Consider the following 19,262-nt stretch of genomic DNA (forward strand, 5'->3'; position numbering starts at 1 on the left):
AAAATATTGTAATACACATGCATAAGCGTCACATGACCGGGACACCGCCGTGACGCTTCAGCGGATGGGGGCGACAGGCTGTGATGAGTCACACATGCGCCCTGCACAATCCAGCGCATCTGCGAGCAATTCCTTTCATTGGTCAGCCATACACTTAGATGCAGCTCTGACGCTCTGCACATTCCCCTGGAAGAAGGCCGTCATCGGCGAAACGTACCCAGGGAAGCCAGGCGCCATAGCACTTTGCAGGTATTGTCCTTGCCACAGCCGAATTGCACTTTATCTGCACTTTGCTTATTTGCACACTCCCTCAAAGGAGCAGTTGGTAGCACATTGTGCACGCCACTTTTTTTCACTGCTTATTTTGCACAGTTGCTTATGTTACACAATTGTTGATTGTATTGCACATTTCTGATAACTTATGCACCTTATTGATAGTACAAGGTGATTTACTTATATATATATATATATATATATATATATATACACACAATTGTTGATATTTTTATATATTCACGTTTTTTGTTTTTTTTGTGTGTGTGTTACCATCAGGCTGTGTATTATTCTGCTTTTTACTAATTATGGCGCCATCTTGTGGCTAAATTTGTGGCTAAATTTTGATTTTCATTGTGAGGACTAATATTTTAACATTTTATTATCTGAATTTACATGTAATAATAAAGATATATATATTTTATACCTTTTGTATTTTGGTTCATTTATACATCCCCTCTTTCATATGATTAATTCCCTCTGGACCCTGTTCATCCACATCTGGCGGACCACGCTGGAATTACCACATGCTGACCGTCGTTGGCGCCATCTTACTGCTCGTGGATATTCCCCTCTGGGAGTTTCCTGAGCCGGCTAAGTTATACGTTTAAGAACTGTTTGTTGCTCCCCTTCCTACCTGCATCATACCCTACTATTGCACACCCATACTCTGCCTTACTCCTATTTACCATACTTCTCCCTGCCTGGAGTACAAGTCTGTTCATAGTAAAACTGTTAACCCTTGCTCTGCCTCCTGTCCGTTACTGCATCCCGCTCACACTGACACCTGGGATCACCCACCAATCCGCGTTCAGCATATCGGGTCTCCCTGGAGGTGCAGCAGCACATGCGCCAGGAGACTGATGAGATGCGGAAGCTGGGCGTCATACAAACATCAAGCAGCGCTTGGGCCTCGCCTGTAGTCCTTGTCCCAAAGAACCAGACATTCCAGTTCTGTGTGGACTACAGGGGGCTAGACGCTGTCACGGTCATTGATGCATACCAATGCGACACATCAATGACCTACTCGATCAGTTGGCCGGGGTCAAGTACCTGATCATCATGGATCTGAGCCGGGAATATTGGCAGATTCCCCTGACCCGCGATGCGCAGTAATGTTCTGTCTTTATCACCCCATTTGGACTGTACGAGTCCACAGTGATGCTATTCGGCATGAAGAATGCCCCTGCCATTTTTCAGTGGATGGTCAAAACGCTGCTCAAGGGACTCGAAGTGTACGTGGCTGTGTACCTGGACGCCATTGCCATTTTCATTTCCACCCTAGAGGATCACCTAGAGCATCTGGCACAGTGGATGACGCTGTGTTATGAGGAATCTGGGGATGATGTGGGTCGCCCTCCCAGGGCAGTGGGGTACTCGGTACCGGGCCGGTCTCTCAGATGGGAATGTCACAGCAGCGGTGACCCGGTCCGTGGCCCTGGGCGCCCAATGTAAAAAGGGGGATTGAATGGTGGAATGTAGTGGATTAAATGAACAGTTCGTGACGCCACCTGTGGTATTTGGCAATAGAGATGTTAAGCCGATGCTGCAGACAGATCCTCTGGGACAGATGGTGTGGTGCATCAATGATGGTGTAGCCCTCCACAGGTAGGGCTGTAGTCCCAGGGCAGAGTAGGAGAAGTGACACTTAGATGGTGTAGTGTCTGGCGCAAGGGATGCAGCAGTGCTGGGCAGGTTGGCGCAGGAATAAGTGGAGGACACCAGGGCATGTAGTTCCAAAGCTTTACTCACAGTCTGTTGTACAAACAGGTGCCGGCCTCCGTGCCGTGTCCTCCGAGTCAGGGACTCAGTCAACCTCCAGGCCAGATGGAATGCTCCTTTCTAGAGTTGAGCGACTTTAGTCGGATCGGGTTCGATGAAACAAAATTCGTTTCAGATGAAACTGGTCCGACTAGGGCAAAAAAAGTTGGAGTTTCGTCCAAAACACGACCCCAATGCAAGTCAATGGGAAATAAAAGTCGGCATTGAGTGGATGAATGTCGACTTTTATTCCCCATTGACTTGCATTGGGGTCGGGTTTCGAAAAAAACTCTGACTTCTTTTGCCCTAGTCGGACCAGTTTCATCTGAAACGAATTTTGTTTCATGAAACCCGATCCGACTAAAGTCGCTCAACTCTCTCCTCTCCAACTCTCTAACCAACTGACCTCCTATCCTAAACTCTTCCCGCTCCTTGTAATGTAAACTCCACCCACCTCCCAGCACGTTTCATGTTCCAAGCAGGGAGCCACCAATGGGTGCTTTGCTATACTCCAAGCAGGGAGCCGCCGAAGGTGCTTTGCTACACTACTTTGCGGTGTGGGGTGCAGGTGTTGGAGTGTGGTCAGGAGTCTCCACCTTACCTGGATGTGGGGTGCCACACCTCAGGAGGAGGTGCAGTACCTCTGTGGCGAGTGAGCCTCAGGGGTGCCACAGATGCACTGTTATGGGGGATCTTCGAATGATGCACTGTTATGGGGGATCTGTGGATGATGCACTGTTATGGGGGATCAGTGGGTGATGCCCTGTTATGGGGCATTTGGGGTTCTGTGGATAACATACTCCAATGGACGATCTGATATTACGGTGTTCTGGGTGAACCTGCATTTAAATAGTTATAAGATACCTGCAATGTGAAGTCTCCAGGATTTGTGAAATATTCCAGTAGAGGATGCAGTAATCTCACAGGTGTAATTCCCGGTGTCCTCGGGTCGGGCGTCTCTTATTTGGAGCATCGGGGGGATTTCAGCGCTCAGGAAGGAGATTCTGGAGTCTGTGAAGTTTGATAAATGTTTTCCTCCGTCTGATGTAAAACGTAGAACGTGAGATCCGTTTTCTTTCCTCCAGACGATCAGTGAAATCTGTGACACATTTCTGATTGTGTTGTCTTCAACTGAGCAGCTGAAAGTCACCGAGTCCCCAGAGGAAAATGACAGAACCGGAGCGACGGAGGCGGGAGAAGAGTCTGGAAGAGAAAAGGAGATCAGCGTCACTGCCACACCTTATAGATAATGGGGTCATGAAATGTGACATTACTACTGAGTCTCCTGTACAGTGCCAGCCACGCGGTCCATATATATATGAGTGAATAGTCTATATGCGGATCTGCAAGAAATACAGCGGTCCCCGTGTCATGTCTTCGCTTACCGAACTTATCCCCTTCCCACTGAAACCAGTTTTCACCTTCCTGAAAGAGCCAAATTTTTCTTAAACCTGACCTGTGTCCCCCTATGTGATAATAACTCTGAAGCGTCTATGTATCCAGTGATTCTGAGATTATTGTTTTTTGTCACACATCGTGCTTTATGTTAATGGTAAATTTAAGTTAATATGATTTATTTATGAAAATAGTGGAAATTTTTGAGCATAATTTATATGACCTTACACCAGATAGTCATACCACAGAAAATAAAAACTATATTATTTTTAAATATCTTTTTCTTCAGTAGGATGATTGAAGGGTTAAGAGTTTAGCAGCAATTTTCACTTTTTTTTTTTACAGAAAAATTTTGAAAATGTGTTTTCCTAGGGGCCATTTCATTTTCTAATTGACTTTAGGGGCCTAAAAGTCAGAAAACTTCCAAACAAAAACCTATTTTACAAACTACACTTCTGAAGGTATTTAAATGGCATTCAGAACATTTGTTGATCCCTCATGATCTTCACAGGAATTAATGCAAAGTGGAATAACAAAATGACAAATTACCGTATTTTGCAGTTTATAAGACGCACCCCAAATTTTGAGGTGAAAAATAGGAAAAAACACTTTTTTTTAAGAAAATGATTGTGCTTCTTACAATCCATACGTCTTATTGCTTACCGGGGGGGGTGGCTGCGGTGAAGCGGGGTCCCAAGGTCACTGCTAGCGGAGGCAGAAGTGGGGCGATGCTGCTGACCCCAGACTGGGAGAAATGGGTGCTCGGATGTGCGACGCTGCGGGTATTCGGTGGTGCAAGGGGCTCCACCGACATTTCGTGAAAGCCTGAAGTCCTTCCATGGTTTACTTTGTGGTGGACTCTGGGAAAATGGCCGCCGGGGGCAGCGCATACGCAGATGGAGATCTTGGCGCTGAGATTTCATCTCCCGAGATCTTGGTGCCAAGATCTCCATCTGTGCATGCGCTGCCCCCAGCAGCCATTTTGCCGGAGTACACCGCAATGTAAACTATGGAAGTGTGGGGTCCCGGGCTTTCACAAAATGTCGACGGAGCCCCCACTGAACACCCCTCATCCCAGCCCGCAGCCTGTAGAAACTTGCCGCTCTTGCCTCCTCTGCGACCCTGCTCCACCGTGGCCAGTAAATTCGAATTAAGAGACACACCCCCATTTCCCCCTCAAATTTGGGGGAAAAAAGGTGCCTCTTATAATCTGAAAAATACGGTACTTTTTTTTCACAAAAATGTTACTTTAGCTCAAAAATTTTCATTTAGTACACGAACACCCCATATGTGGTCAGAACACAGTCAGGCTTGGAAGGGAGGGAGCGCCATTTGAATTCTGGGGCATAATTTTAGCTGTAACAGATTGTGAATGCCTTGTCACATTAGTAGCGCCCCCGAGGTACCAAAACAGTAGAAACCCCCAAACAAGTTGCCCCATTTACATCCCTCAAAGAAGTCACCTGAGGGTGTGAGGAGCATTTTTAACTCACAGGTGATTCACAGAACATTTTTAACATTGGGCTGTGAAAATTTAGAAAATATATATTTTTTTTTTACCAAAATATTATTTTAGCGTCAAATTTATCATTTTTACAAGAATGAACAGCGCAGTTTGCTGAGCGGTGTCTCCTGAGTACACCTATGCCTCTTATATGGTCGTAAATTACTGTTTGGGCGCAGGGCTCAGAAGGAAGGGAGCGCCAATAAATTTGGAATATAATGTGGATGCTATGTTGATTTACAGAGCTCCTGAGGTGCAGAAGCATCAGAAAACCACCCACAAATTACCCAATTTTGGAAACTCCACCCCTCGAGAAATTCATCTATGGATGTAGTGATCATCCTGATCTCTGTAATGAGTGTCTTGAACCTGCAGGCGACTCATTTACTTGTATAAGACTTGAAAATGAAAAATTGCATTTTTTCCACTAAAACGTTGCTTTAGCTCCAAATTTTCCATTTTCACCAGGAAACCCAAACCCTGGATGTGGAAGGCGATGGAAAATAAAATAAAAATTATATATAAAATAATATGAAAACAGAATGATGCATGGAAAAATGGGGGACAATATTAATGAGGATGAAAATGCCTTTATTAGAAGTGAGCTGGCAAAAACATTGGCACTACATGCAAAGGTGCCCACACACGTAAAAAATAACAATAAAAGATAGAAAAAACACATGTGAATAAATGCAACAAAATGGGGACCACATATAAATTACTAGGCATAAGGGAACTGGATTTTTAATAGAAAATATTAATAATGCATCACAGTAAAACTGGAAATATCAATTAGGTCCCACATGATACCTGGATATTGTACCACACTGATTATATAATCAATAAATACACTTAGGGATTAAGTATCCAACACAATATATATAGTATATTATAATAACATGGCTGCCGCTCAAAATCTCATGATCCACGGACAAAGTCCCATGGAATAATACCAGGAGTCATGGACTGGACTGGAAATATAAGAGAGATTATATGCGTCAGTATGCACAAAAAGTGACAAGGAGCGGTGTTAGGCCGGTTTCACATTTGTGCTTTTGAGAGCAGCAACGGCCTGTGCACAGCCGCCGCTAAGCCCCGCCCCCTGCCGGGCCTCCGCCGGTAGCTCCGCCTACCGGCGCATGACACTGCATGCGTCCTGCATCCCCTATCTTTATCACTGGGGGCGCAGGCCGTGCGCAGTATGCGTTTGGCGGCGCATGCGTCCTTTTGACGGTGCGCCGACCAGCGCTAAACGCATACTGCACACAGCCTGCGCCCCCAGTGATAAAGATAGGGGACGCATACAGCGTCATGCGCCGGTAGGCGGAGCTACTGGCGGAGGCGCGGCAGGGGCAGGGGCACAGGCCGTCGCTGCACTCATAAGCGCAAATGTGAAACCGGCCTTACATGTCAAATAGAGTGGTGGTGGTCCCGGAAGAGGTGCGGTGAACAAATTTAACTAGACTTCATTTTTAGTGCCAGAACAGCAGAAACACCCCCTCAAGTGACCCCATTTTGGAAACTACACTCCTTTTGGAATTCATCTACGGGTTTAGTGGCATTTTTGGCCACATTGGTGACTTCCATACATAAACAGCAGTGGAATACTGCATATATACTATGGTATACATTGTAGTGCCCCCATACATTGCAGTGACCCCATACATTGTGGCGCCCTTACATTATAGTGTCCCTATACATGGTGCCCAGCTTGTGTTTCTGGAGACACGTATCCTGTAAATTAAGTGGGCTCTCCCAGTTACAGCTGTAGCACTGCTACCGGTGCCCCTGCATGGTGTCCCCTTCTCGCTCCATGCAGGGACACCGACTTCCGTGCGTGCGCCTAGCAGGTTCGTGCTTGCACTTCCCCGTTCTTAGAGGGGCAGAGCACGCATTTTGCTAATTGCTTTTAGCTTGTTGCTCAGAGACATTTAGCATAAGTAGTGCACCTACAAGATGGCTCCCAGCTAACAGCTGAGAGGTATAATGTATAAAACAAACCCCCTCTCCCATAGGGAGAGGTCAAGCAACGAGTAGAATCATTAGTCAGTAAGGTGTACTACTAGTGAGTTGTTAGATCCCGTGTTCCTGGTGTGGCTAATGTCCCAAACCTGTATCCCTGATCCCGGTGTGTGGCCAGGCCTGTATCTGTAGGCTCCTAGTCCCTGTGTGGACAGTCCTGTATCTGTAATCCCCTGATCCCAGTGTGTGGCCAGTCCTGTATCTGTAGACTCCTAGTCCCTGTGTGGACAGTCCTGTATCTGTAATCCCCTGATCCCGGTGTGTGGCCAGGCCTGTATCTGTAGACTCCTAGTCCCTGTGTGGACAGTCCTGTATCTGTAATACCCTGATCCCGGTGTGTGGCCAGGCCTGTATCTGTAGACTCCTAGTCCCTGTGTGGACAGTCCTGTATCTGTAATCCCCTGATCCCGGTGTGTGGCCAGTCCAGTATCTGTAGACTCCTAGTCCCTGTGTGGACAGTCCTGTATCTGTAATCCCCTGGTGCTGGTGTGGCCAGTCCTGTATCCATAGTCCCCTGATCCCGGTGTGGCCAGTCCTGTATCCCCTGGTTCCAGAGCAGCCAGCTCCTGAACCTCGTCTCCTGGTCCGAGAGCAGTCTGTGCCTGAATATTGTCCCCTGGTCCCGGATCGGCCAGTGCCTGAACCTTGACCCCTGGCACTGGCATGGCTCATTCACATATGGGTTAAAGGGGTTCCTATCACATCGGACCTACAGGTCTTCCTGGTGGCCTTCCATAAGTTCTTCGACCAGCCAAACCCAGAATCTCCTAAAAAAACATCCCTTCCCAGTTTCCAGGAGTAGACCAGACGGGTGACGCATGTAAGGAAACCATCACGTTTGGCCCTCTCCTCTCAAAGACTACCCGTTTGCCATCCTGTTGAGGTAGCTACCTGTGCAGAGTCCATGAAGGGCGACCTTGTTTGGCAGGCTAAGCAGAAAGACCAAAAGAAAGGATGATCAAAGGGCAATATAATCATGTATAAAACACAATTTATTAATACAAGATTAAAATCATATAACCAATTACTGGTACAGATAGATCAGTGCAAAGTGTGAATCACTCAAAAACACTCAACGACGCTTAGGTCCGAGGTAGTGGACACCCCAGATGAAGCAAAGGGGTTAAACAGGCACTGTAGTATAGCATTTATATCTATTAACCTCGGTAAACACCATATATTTTTATTGTCAAATAGTTATAAAGTGCTGCTGTATGGCTAGATTGATACATACATCTCATAATGGCCATAATCTAGAGAGCACGCAGGTAAGGCACAATCATCTAAATAATTTATAAGTACAAATTAATGTCACCATCATATAGTGCCTATATCCTGTGTCATGCAATGATTGAACAGCCTAGCGGTGCCCAGTAAAAACACTCATACCAATAACTGACATAACATTATAGCATATTGCGTGGTATCACCTAATGGTGTCACGTATAGGGTGCCACAATCCTCAGGCCAGCGCATCCTCCCCGACGCGCGTTTCGACTCCTTTCTCAAGGGGCTTAACATTCAGCAGTGTCCCTCCATTATATATCTCCCGGCCGTAGCGTGCATAATCACCCGGCCGGAAGTGACGCGCTCTGCTGCCTGGCTACCAGCGATGCCAGTGGGCATTGGCGTCACAAGGTGGGCGAGGCCAAGGCAGGCCAGGTCCACTGATTGACGCCGAGAACCGGCAGGCATGAAGGCAACCAAGCGCATGCGCGTGCAGGATGGGAGCGCAAGGACACATAATCATACATACAGTGAATAGACAGTGCACATGCAAATTTAAAAACATACGTTCATAGTGGGACCTGGAGGGGACTTAGTCACACATGTAGTATCACCAAAAGAAACACGACTATGTATCAATACATCACCTCTAAAGATAAAGCGGTGCATGTTCAAAATCACACCTAATTACCACATCAAACATCACTAACACACATGTGACAGGATATATTAATATTGGCGGTAAATACAAATATTACAAGCAATGATCATTACTAAAAATACATATACATATTATGAACACATATATATCCATAAATCTCATATCTTGAAAGATTCAGTAGAAAATATATTGAAATTTCTTGATCATTCCGAAAACTTCATCAGCATCCGTATGACATCCATGACATCACCACCACCAGGTCTCCGAAAAACAGAGTAATAGCAATGTTCTAAAAGCAACAATCAAAAAATAATAAAAAGTTAAAATAGAGGTAATTGAGTGAAGCACACATACCCCAACATAGGGTGGAAAACCGTGATGGAAATTACAAGAATGGAGTGAAACTAATATTTTCATTGAGTCCAGATGGATGGACCGTGCCAAGGGTCCATATCCGCCTGGACTCAAGTTGGGCCAGCCTTTTAGAACTACAACCCCCACGTTGTCCCAAATCTCACATATCTATCCCCCTAAACCTAAGGAGTGTCCCATCACAATCATATAAGAAATATAAGAGGTTTCCATGTTATTGGCAGCATTCCAAATAAAATCCACTGACATCTTCACTCCCAAGTACAAATTCCCCTTCTAAGGCTACTTTCACACTTGCGCCTTTTTGCACAGCGTATCGAGCGCACATGCAAACGCTTGTAAACATTTGTAAACGCTGCGTTTTTTTGTAGCATTATTGTGCGCATTACAACAAAAAATTGCAGCGTTTTTATGCGTTTGCATTTTTTATGCGCAATGGTGTCACATCACAGGATGAAAAATCCTTGAAAAATTCTTGCAACACACTCCACCAATGGGACACCAGTGGGCGTGTCTTCTGGAAATTCTTTATATAGCCCCTCATTTGGCCAACTTCAACGGATGACCTGAGAGGGTGCTGAGTAAATTCTGGCAAAGGATTAGGAGCATCATCATCAAGATCTAAGTTCGGGTGCTCTCTAGCAATTACAAAATTATGTAGAACGACACACGCCTTCACCACCTCATCCACTGTTTCCAGTTTCAGATTAATGGCTGTGCCAAGAATGCGCCATCTCGATACAAGTATACCAAACGCACACTCTACTGTTCTCCTGGCCCTGGTCAGCCTGTAATTGAAAATTCTTTTGTGGAGGTCCAAGTCCCAGCTGGAGTAGGGTTTGAGGAGGTGTTGGCACATCTGGAATGCTTCATCACCAACCATTACAAATGGCTGTGGCGGACCTTTGGTGTTGGGAAGAGGCCGTGGCATGGGGAAATCGAAGTTGTTGCCATACAACCTCCTGCCCATGTCCGAGTTCTTAAAAGCCTGGCAGACATTCCCATGGCCAAATGCCCCAATGTCCACAGCAATAAACATACAGTCTGCATCCGCAATGGCCATCAGTACAGTAGAAAAGTACTTTTTATAGTTGTAGTACTCTGATCCAGTTCTTTTGGGCTTGATAATCCGGATGAGTTTCCCATCCACCGCTCCCAAACAGTTAGGGAAATTGCAGACAGTCCAGAATCTTTCGGCGATTTCCAACCACTTTTCTGTGGTGGGCAGGGGCATGAATTCAGGACAAAGAACGCTCAACAAAGCCCGACAGGTGTCCGCTACAATTCCAGACAACGTGGAGATTCCAATCCAGTACTGGAAGTGCAGTGAGGAGAGGGTCTCTCCAGTAGCCAGGAATCTGTAACACAAAGAAAAAAAAAATTAATATTCGTGTATAGGGATTTTTGTACACACCTAAAATTCAATAAAAATGTATATATATATATATATATATATATATATATATATATCTGTAGCCTTTTGTTCAATACATGCCATAAAAAAATTACCGCAGCCTTTTGTTAACTACATGGCAGATCTCTAATTCTGCCAGATTTGGAAGAGTACATGTCACAACAAAGAAAATTCTGCAGGCATTGGTTTTGCAAAATGACATACCGTAATGTGACCAGGAGCCGTTCCTCAGGAGTAATCGCACGCCGGAGCTGCGTGTCCTGTCTCCGGTTGACTTCTTGGACACGACCAAGCAAATTGTTAAAGGTTTCTTTGGTCATCCGGGTATAATCCGTAAATTTCTCCGGGTTTGCCTGGAGCTCGCTGTAGAGGGTGTGGTACGCTCCACGGCTCTCCCGGAGTTCAATAATGGGATGTATCCACATACGCCGCCGCTGCCGTCTTCACTGTCTCTCTCTCTCCCTCTGTTCATGGCAAGCAACTGCATAAGCCCGAGCCGTCCTCATGTCCAGATCCAAGTCAAAACTCTACCAGCGCAGATCCATGTTTCTCAAGTCAAATGCAAGCAAATGTGAAGAATTCAGCTGGAAACAGGGGCTATATAAAGAATTTCCAGAAGACACGCCCACTGCTGTCCCATGGGCGGAGTGTGTTGCAAGAATTTTTCAAGGATTTTTCCTCCTGTGAAGTGACACCATTGCGCATAAAAAATGCAAACGCATAAAAACGCTGCAATTTTTTGTTGTAATGCGCACAATAATGCTACAAAAAAACGCAGCGTTTACAAATGTTTACAAGCGTTTGCACGCGTTTCATGTGCGCTCGATACGCTGCGCAAAAAGGCGCAAGTGTGAAAGTAGCCTTAGAAGGGGAATTTGTACTTGGGAGTGAAGATGTCAGTGGATTTTATTTGGAATGCTGCCAATAACATGGAAACCTCTTATATTTCTGTAGCAGATGAACCTGCGTGGGGGATTTTTTTTGTGGGTTCAGATGAAGCTTTTATTGGTCTAATCTAAATCATCATCTTCTTCATGTGACTCACCTTCATCACACCTTGGCTTTCTGAATTTTTCAGTTCTAGTTCTGTTTTCACTGTATTCTAATATTCCACATAATTGTGGCTTAGCAGCTGTGGAATTCTTTCTATCTCAAGAGAATCTATGTCCTTCTCACAGATTGTATTTTTATTAGGAGGTATACGTTTCATATTACATCATAAGGTTTTTTCTTTTGACAAAGTTATTTTGCAGCAGACAAGGGGTGTGCAATAGCAACTTGCTTCTCCTCTAGTTGCGTAAATTTATACATGGCGCCTTTTGAGTTCCTTTTCTCTGCGCAGTCACCTTTAGCTGCCAGACATATATTATTTTATGAGCGATTTATAGACAATTTATTTTTATTTGGTCATTTGTTGATTCATATTCCTGGGCCCTTTAAATTACTTTTAACTACTGTGAAGCAGTGACTGATGATACATGTGAGGGTCACTGTATGTTCCCCCCAGGATGCACACAAAGGCCTAGTGAGGCCATAAGAGGGAATTGCAGTCACAGACGTAGCTGTGGTTGCAATGCAGACTAAAGTGTGTATAGGTCTTGGACAAGCTAGTTGTCCAAGGCAGATTTAGGGAACACCTGCTCTGGGTTTGTGTTTTGAAACAGACTACAAGATGGTAGTGTTGCAGTTTGTTTCATTCCTGGCCGGGTTTTCCATGTGCCTGATGGCCACAGGTTACTAGTTAAAAACCCTGCTGTATAGGGTTTGGGTGTGTCAGGGTCAGAGTCAGTGTCAGTCTGGTGTTTGTAGGAGTACAGAGCAGTCGGCTATGCAGCGCTCCACCTGTGTGAGGCAACACAGGCCAGCGGAGCCAAACAGCCATGGGAGCTGAAATGCCTGGTACCCACAGCTTGCACAGCGGTGCAGTCGCCCACGGCAACTTGTCTCGGAGGTGGACTGTCTTGTGCCTGACGGTGAATTGAAGGTAGACTATCCTGTGCCCAAAGGAGGACTGGCATATGTAGTGACTGTAAACTTGGAGGATATGGTTCCCGGCTGCGATCCGGAGGATATCGTCTGCTGTGTTTATATGAGTTGAACATTAATGCTGAGACGTAAACGCATTAAAGAGACTTTTGATTGGAACTTTGCTGGGTCACTGCCTCATCACTGCAATAGTGTGCTACCGCTGCACTACATATGCTGGAGAATGTGGGGAAGTGTGAACTGAGGCATGTCACAATAATGTAAATATGAAGTATGGTTTTCTTTATCATCACACATTTCTAGAACGTTCCATGGCTTTTTCGGAAACAGACATGCTGCAGATTTGACCCCCCCCTCACAGCCCCCTGCACCAGGGGAGCTCTTCTTCACACTATGCCTGCGTGTGTAATCCTATACTCCTTCCTTTCCCTCCCTCAAGAATGTGCTGGGGGATCAGAATACAATCCTTTGTCTGGAGACATGTGCTTTCTGTGTATGTGGGAGGGCATAGCTTGACCCCAATTAGTGATATAAGTGTAAAAGTTACATATTTGGAGCCTACACTTACCTAGATGCGTCACTGGTGAGTCAGTGTGTTACCTGTACAATGACACTATACACAGAGTGCCTTTGCACAATGTCACCAGTGATCACTGTATTACCTGTACACTGACACTATATACAGAGCTCCTGTGCATAATGTCACCGGTGATCACTGTATTACCTGTACACTGACACTATATACAGAGCTCCTGTGTATAATGTCACTGGTGATCACTGTATTACCTGTACACTGACACTATATACAGAGCTCCTGAGTATAATGTCACTGGTGATCGCTGTATTACCTGTACACTAGATACAGAGCTCCTGTGCATAATGTCACCGGTGATCACTGTATTACATGTACACTACATACAGAGCTCCTGTGTATAATGTCACTGGTGATCACTGTATTACCTGTACACTGACACTATATATAGAGGTCCTGTGCATAATGTCACTGGTGATCACTGTGTTACCTGTACACAGACACTACATACTAAGTACAGATCTCCTGTGTATAATGGCACTTATGGTGATAGTAGTATGTTTTTTTTTTTTATTAATAATCAGTATTGTAGTATCCAGTCACCATGTGCTGGTAATATGTGGTCTAGACATGGTGCGGTGGTATTTGTCCCTTGTATGTGCTATTATTCTGTCACTGGTGGTAATATGTGGTCTGGTCATGGTGTGGCTGTATTTGATCCTTGTATGTGATATTATAGGTCACTATGTGGTGGTAATATGTGGACTGGACATGGTGCGGTGGTATTTGTCCCTTTGGATGTGATATTATTGGTCATTTTAAAAATTAATAAAAAATATACCTAAATTGTATTGGATATTTTAGCAAATGTTTAATAGCTTAGAGTAGAGTAGGGCCCGACCAAAAGAGTCTACCTTGTCGTGGTGGCAGATTTAAAAAATCTTTTGGCCAAAACAAGAGCTGCTGGCTATGTGTGTGATCTGGAGATGGGAACTGTTAATGTGTGATTGGTCAGAAGTGGTGTTTTTCCAAGAGAGCACGGCGGGGCTGTGGACAGTTCAAGGGGTGGAGGGCGGGGCTGTGGACAGTTCAAGGGGTGGAGGGCGGGGCTGGGTGGAGCCTGGGCAGAAATTCCTAGTGGCAGCCCTGCGGTCAAACATAGAAAATGAATAAAGGTATATTTGTGAATCCTAATTTCAAAGGCGTCTCAAATCTTGGGGAGATAATACCTTAGAGAATGCTCAGCTTACCCATATTTCCCTGCCAGTGTGTGTCCGATGCAGCCCCGACATGCGTTTTGCGTGGTCTTCCTCGGGGGGCTGTGACTATGTGTATCCCCTGCGTGCTTATAAAGAGATGTACTAGGTGTTTGACATCATCAGTGAGGTAACCGGCGCATGCGCGCTGCGTCGCAGGTTCACAATGCCACTGCCACGGCCTCTCATGTGATTGGACGGGTAAGAGGGAAATCCCTCGTGACGTCAGAAACCAGCCACGTCACTTCCGGACGCCGAGAGAGATGCACCACGGACACTGCATGCCCACGCCGAGGACACCATTTTCGAAAAGGGCATATGAAGAGGCAAGCTATGTACAGCAGAAGGTAACTTATGCCCCAAACTATCGTCCAGAATACAACAAGTGCATGACTAAGTGTATCTCATCCCCAATGAGCCAATGATTTAAAGTGACATGTGCAAATATACAGTACAATTCAAGCATTACATTAATAAAATTTAAAGAGAAAATAAGTGAATTGGGAAAAACAAAATGGGGACAATACAAAATATATATATAAATATTATCCTATGCAATACCGTGCCATATATGAAAACAAAAATAATAAATAAAAATAAAAAACTATTTAAATAAATCGATAAATAAAAATAAAAATAATGACTAATATTCATAATTATATACAAAGTGCATAATATATATCAATTAGGCTGCTGCATCAATATAGGGCAATAATCACAGGAGGACTGCTTGTTCTTGTCATCAGAGGATGTAAGAACGTTCTATAGATGGTATAGCATCACTTTTCCAGATATTCACACGCATTCCAGAGGACTAGACAGTAGATGGAATAACACAATGAGAAGATAGTACTAGATTAAATTAAACATAAGACACACAGAATTAAAATATAAAAACAGGGAAAAGACCTTATTAAACAACCAAACAGTAATACGTATTACAAAAAGGATGCAAAGCTCAACTGCTCGTTCAGAGCCTTCGGAGTCATAGTGTCACGGTCCATGCTGGATTGTGACAGATAAAAGCACATGTAACCTTTTTTGTTCCTTTAAGCTGTTTGCTTAAAGTTAGTTTTGCCCCCAGTGACCATTAGGGTCATTACACAGTGGTGTCTTTAGTTCTAGTTTTGGCCCCGGTCGTGGCTAGTATTACACGGGAATCACTAGCAGGTGTGATGGCTCTGGCTCTTGCCTATAAAGAATAGTCAGGTGGTCTCACTCACTGTTGGTGATATTGGTCATTTCCAACCATCCTTGGTGGAGGAAGGAGCTAGAGAAGAGTTCCTTGCAGCTCAATCAGAGTCCTGGTGGTGAAGGAGCAGCAGTGAGGAGTTCCTTGCATCTCTGACAAAGCTTTGGTGAAGTAGCAGCTATTCAGGAGGAAAGCTGCACTCAGGTGCTGGACTCTGTTGCTGGGAGCAATAGCAACAGAGCAAAGCTAAGTGGTCTTTCCCTGTTTGTAACTTTCCTTATGTGTGTTTTAGTGCAGTGGTGGGATTAGTTTCTGCACCGTCCAATTCATTAGAAAGGGATAGGTGCAGGGCGAGCTAGGGTTTTTAGGTATCCTGCTCGTTGCCAGGTGCGGAACCTGCCTAGGGACCGTCAGGAGTGTAGAGACACTGACTCAGGGGAGTGCAGCAGGTCTCCACGTCCCCTTTCCCTTTTGCAGGGCCCTCCATTGTATCGGTTTCCCTGGCGTTTCCCTTAACTCTGTAAATTCGCCCTGCTGGAGGCGGTGTATCCAGGGTCACGGGTGTCATAGAAATTCGCCCAGCTGGAGGCGGTGTAGCCAGTCATCTGTGACATCACACATAGTACCTAAAGTTGTTATCCAGCGGCATTCGAGCTGTGCTAAAGTGCATTTTGTATCCCCACCCCTAATGCCACATCATACCCTGTCAATGCCAAGCACCTGGAGATCTTTTGGGTTACATTTATGGTGTAACCTAAAGTGGCGGGGGAATGGTCTTTAAAGAATAATAATAATAATAAATTTTATTTTTATAGCGCCGACATATTCCGCAGCACTTTACATTTCAGAGGGGATTTGTACAGACAATAGACATTACAGCATAACAATAATCACATACAGTAGATTATAACAAATAACAAGAGGAGTGAGGGCCCTGCTCGCAAGCTTACAGTCTATGAGGAAAGAGGGAGACACGAAAGGTGGGTGGTAACAGTTGCTCTGATTGTATGGACCAGCCATAATGTTAAGTGTGTAACAGTACAGACACAGAGGGCTAATGGATGCATAAAGCATGTGGGAACATGATGCTGGGAACCTGGTTATGGTAAAACTTTTGGCTGTGCCACACAGGGATAGGTTAGGTTAATGTGTTGAGGCGATAGGCCAGTCTGAATAAATGCGTTTTCAGGACACGCTTAAAATTGTGGGGATTGGGGACTAATCGTATTGACCTGGGAAGTGCATTCCAAAGAATTGGCGCCGCACGTGTAAAGTCTTGGAGACGGGAGTGGGAGGTTCTGACTATTGAGGATACTAACCTCAGGTCATCAGCAGAACGGAGGGCGCGGGTAGGGTGGTATACTGAAACAAGGGAGGAGATGTAGGGTGGTGCTGAGCCATGGAGGGCTTTGTGGGTGAGGGTAATAAGTTTATACTGAATTCTGGAGTGGATGGGTAGCCAGTGTAATGACTGGCACAAGGTAGAGGCATCGGTGTAACGATTGGCGAGGAATATGATCCTGGCTGCAGCATTCAAGACAGATTGGAGAGGGGAGAGTTTTGTAAGAGGGAGACCGATTAGAAGAGAGTTACAATAGTCGAGACGAGAATAAATAAGAGAAACAGTAAGAGTTTTTGCAGAGTCAAAAGTAAGAAAAGGTCGAATTCTAGAAATGTTTTTGAGGTGCAGATGACAAGAGCGAGCCAGTGATCGAATGTGGGGGACAAAGGAAAGCTCGGAATCAAGTATGACCCCAAGACAACGGGCATGTTGCTGGGGAGTAATGTCATCCGCATCGCTTGCGGACAAAATATCCCTGACGTGTTCACGGGTACGTACCCGGAGTTCTCGTGAGGTTAGTCCGATAAAGGACATTTTGCATGTGCATCAAGCCATGTAGACCACATAGGTAGTGCTGCACGATATGTAGTCAGTAATTTTAAAATCTCTAAGGCCATCAGCAGAGGCGAATGACATTGCACACAACGTAATTGCGACACGCCAAACAGTCGCCACATGGGTAAAATCCCCATTTACGTTTGCCATCTCAAAACACATCAGATGTCTTTGCCACATAGTGACTCCTTACCAAAATGTCCCTCAAATTTTTGCCCCTTCTGGCTGTCATGAGGGGTGAATCAGAGAGACCATCACTGATTGTGGAAACTTCACACTAGACCTCAAGCAGCTTGGATTGTGGCCTCTCGACTCTTCCTCCTCATTTCCAAGGTCTAGTGTGAAGTCTCCACAATCAGTGATGGTTTGGAGAGCCATGTCATCTGCTGGTGTAGGTCCACTGGGTTTTATCAAGACCAAAGTCAGTGCAGCCGTCTACCAGGACATTTTAGAGCACTTCATGCTTCCATCTGCCAACAAGCTTTATGGAGATGGAAATGTCATTCTCCAGCAGGACTTGGCCCCTGTCCACACTGCCAAAAGTACCAATACCTGGTGTACACACAACAGTATCACTGGGCTTGATTGGCAGCAAACTCTCCTGACCTTAATCCCATAGAGAATCTATGGAGTATTGTCAAGAGGAAGATGAGAGACACCAGACCCAACAATGCAGACGAGCTGAAGGCTGCTATCAAAGCAACCTGGGCTTCCATAACCCCTCAGCAGTGCCACAGGCTGGTCACCTCCATGCCACGCCGCACTGATGCAGTAATTGATGCAGAAGGAGCCCGACCAAGTATTGAGTGTATTTACTGATCATACATGTCAGTAGGACAACATTTCAGATTTTACAATCATTTTTCAGGCTGGTGTTATAAAGTATTCTAATTTACTGAGATAATGACTTTTGGGTTTTCATTGGCTGTAAGCCATAATCATCAACATTACCAGAAATAAACCCGTGAAATAGATCACTCTGTGCGTAATGACTCTATAGAATATGAGAACTGAAATAAATTCACTTTTTGATTATATTCTAATTTTGTGAGATGCACCTGTACATTAATTATCAGATTTGCATAGAGTCTACACACATTTATAACACAGCAAAAAAAAATCAATTATAATTTTTTTTACAATTTTTTTTCAGGATTTTTCATAAACGCAAAACATGTTTTTTTTTTTAAAGGGGTTGTCCGGGAACATTTTCTTTTTTTTCCTCATGGATTTAACTACATGTCTGTTGTGCCCTGCACCGACTCCGCATGATCACAGTCAATGAAGCAGCTCTTCCTCTTCCAGGATACTCTGATGACAGGGCAGTCAGGCAGTGAGGAGCCGGCTGTCAATCAATAGGACGTCGGCAGTCTCGGACTGTCAACAGCGCAAATCGGAAGAGAAGCAGCTGCTCTCTAGAAGTGACGTCTACAGAAGCCACAGAATCAGCACAACTTGTGACAAAGATATTGCCAATTTGCTTTGATGTGAAAATTAGTTATTCCCTGAAATATTCACATATCAAATATATAAAGACTAAAAGGGTCCAAGGAATCAGACAAAATCACCTGGAATCACTAAACTCTGCTCACAAAGTGGAAGAAGCAACCAGATGTGCACAAAAATCAGATCTCAGAAAAGGTGCAAAAAGTAGAATGAGTACGGTGCAAAACACACAAAACTGGAGAAGAACAGGTGCAAAGGCAATGATGAATCGGGGCCATGGGGATAAAGCCCTCCCGGTGTGGAGGGATGGGCATGAGTAAAGTG

General features: G+C 44.9%; 1 protein-coding gene across 1 annotated transcript in view; it reads right to left on the minus strand.

The window, feature by feature from the left end:
- LOC141091562 (uncharacterized) overlaps positions 1-19,262 on the minus strand; it is a 96,965-nt gene that overhangs the window by 49,180 nt on the left and 28,523 nt on the right. The window contains exon 2 of the mRNA XM_073577227.1: positions 2,899-3,237. Within this exon, the coding sequence (XP_073433328.1) occupies positions 2,899-3,237 (339 nt within the window). The remainder of the gene's footprint in view (positions 1-2,898; positions 3,238-19,262) is intronic.

The sequence above is a fragment of the Dendrobates tinctorius genome, unplaced genomic scaffold, assembly GCF_039654945.1.
Source record: "Dendrobates tinctorius isolate UK_male_01 unplaced genomic scaffold, ASM3965494v1 ptg000054l, whole genome shotgun sequence".
NCBI lineage: Eukaryota > Metazoa > Chordata > Amphibia > Anura > Dendrobatidae > Dendrobates > Dendrobates tinctorius.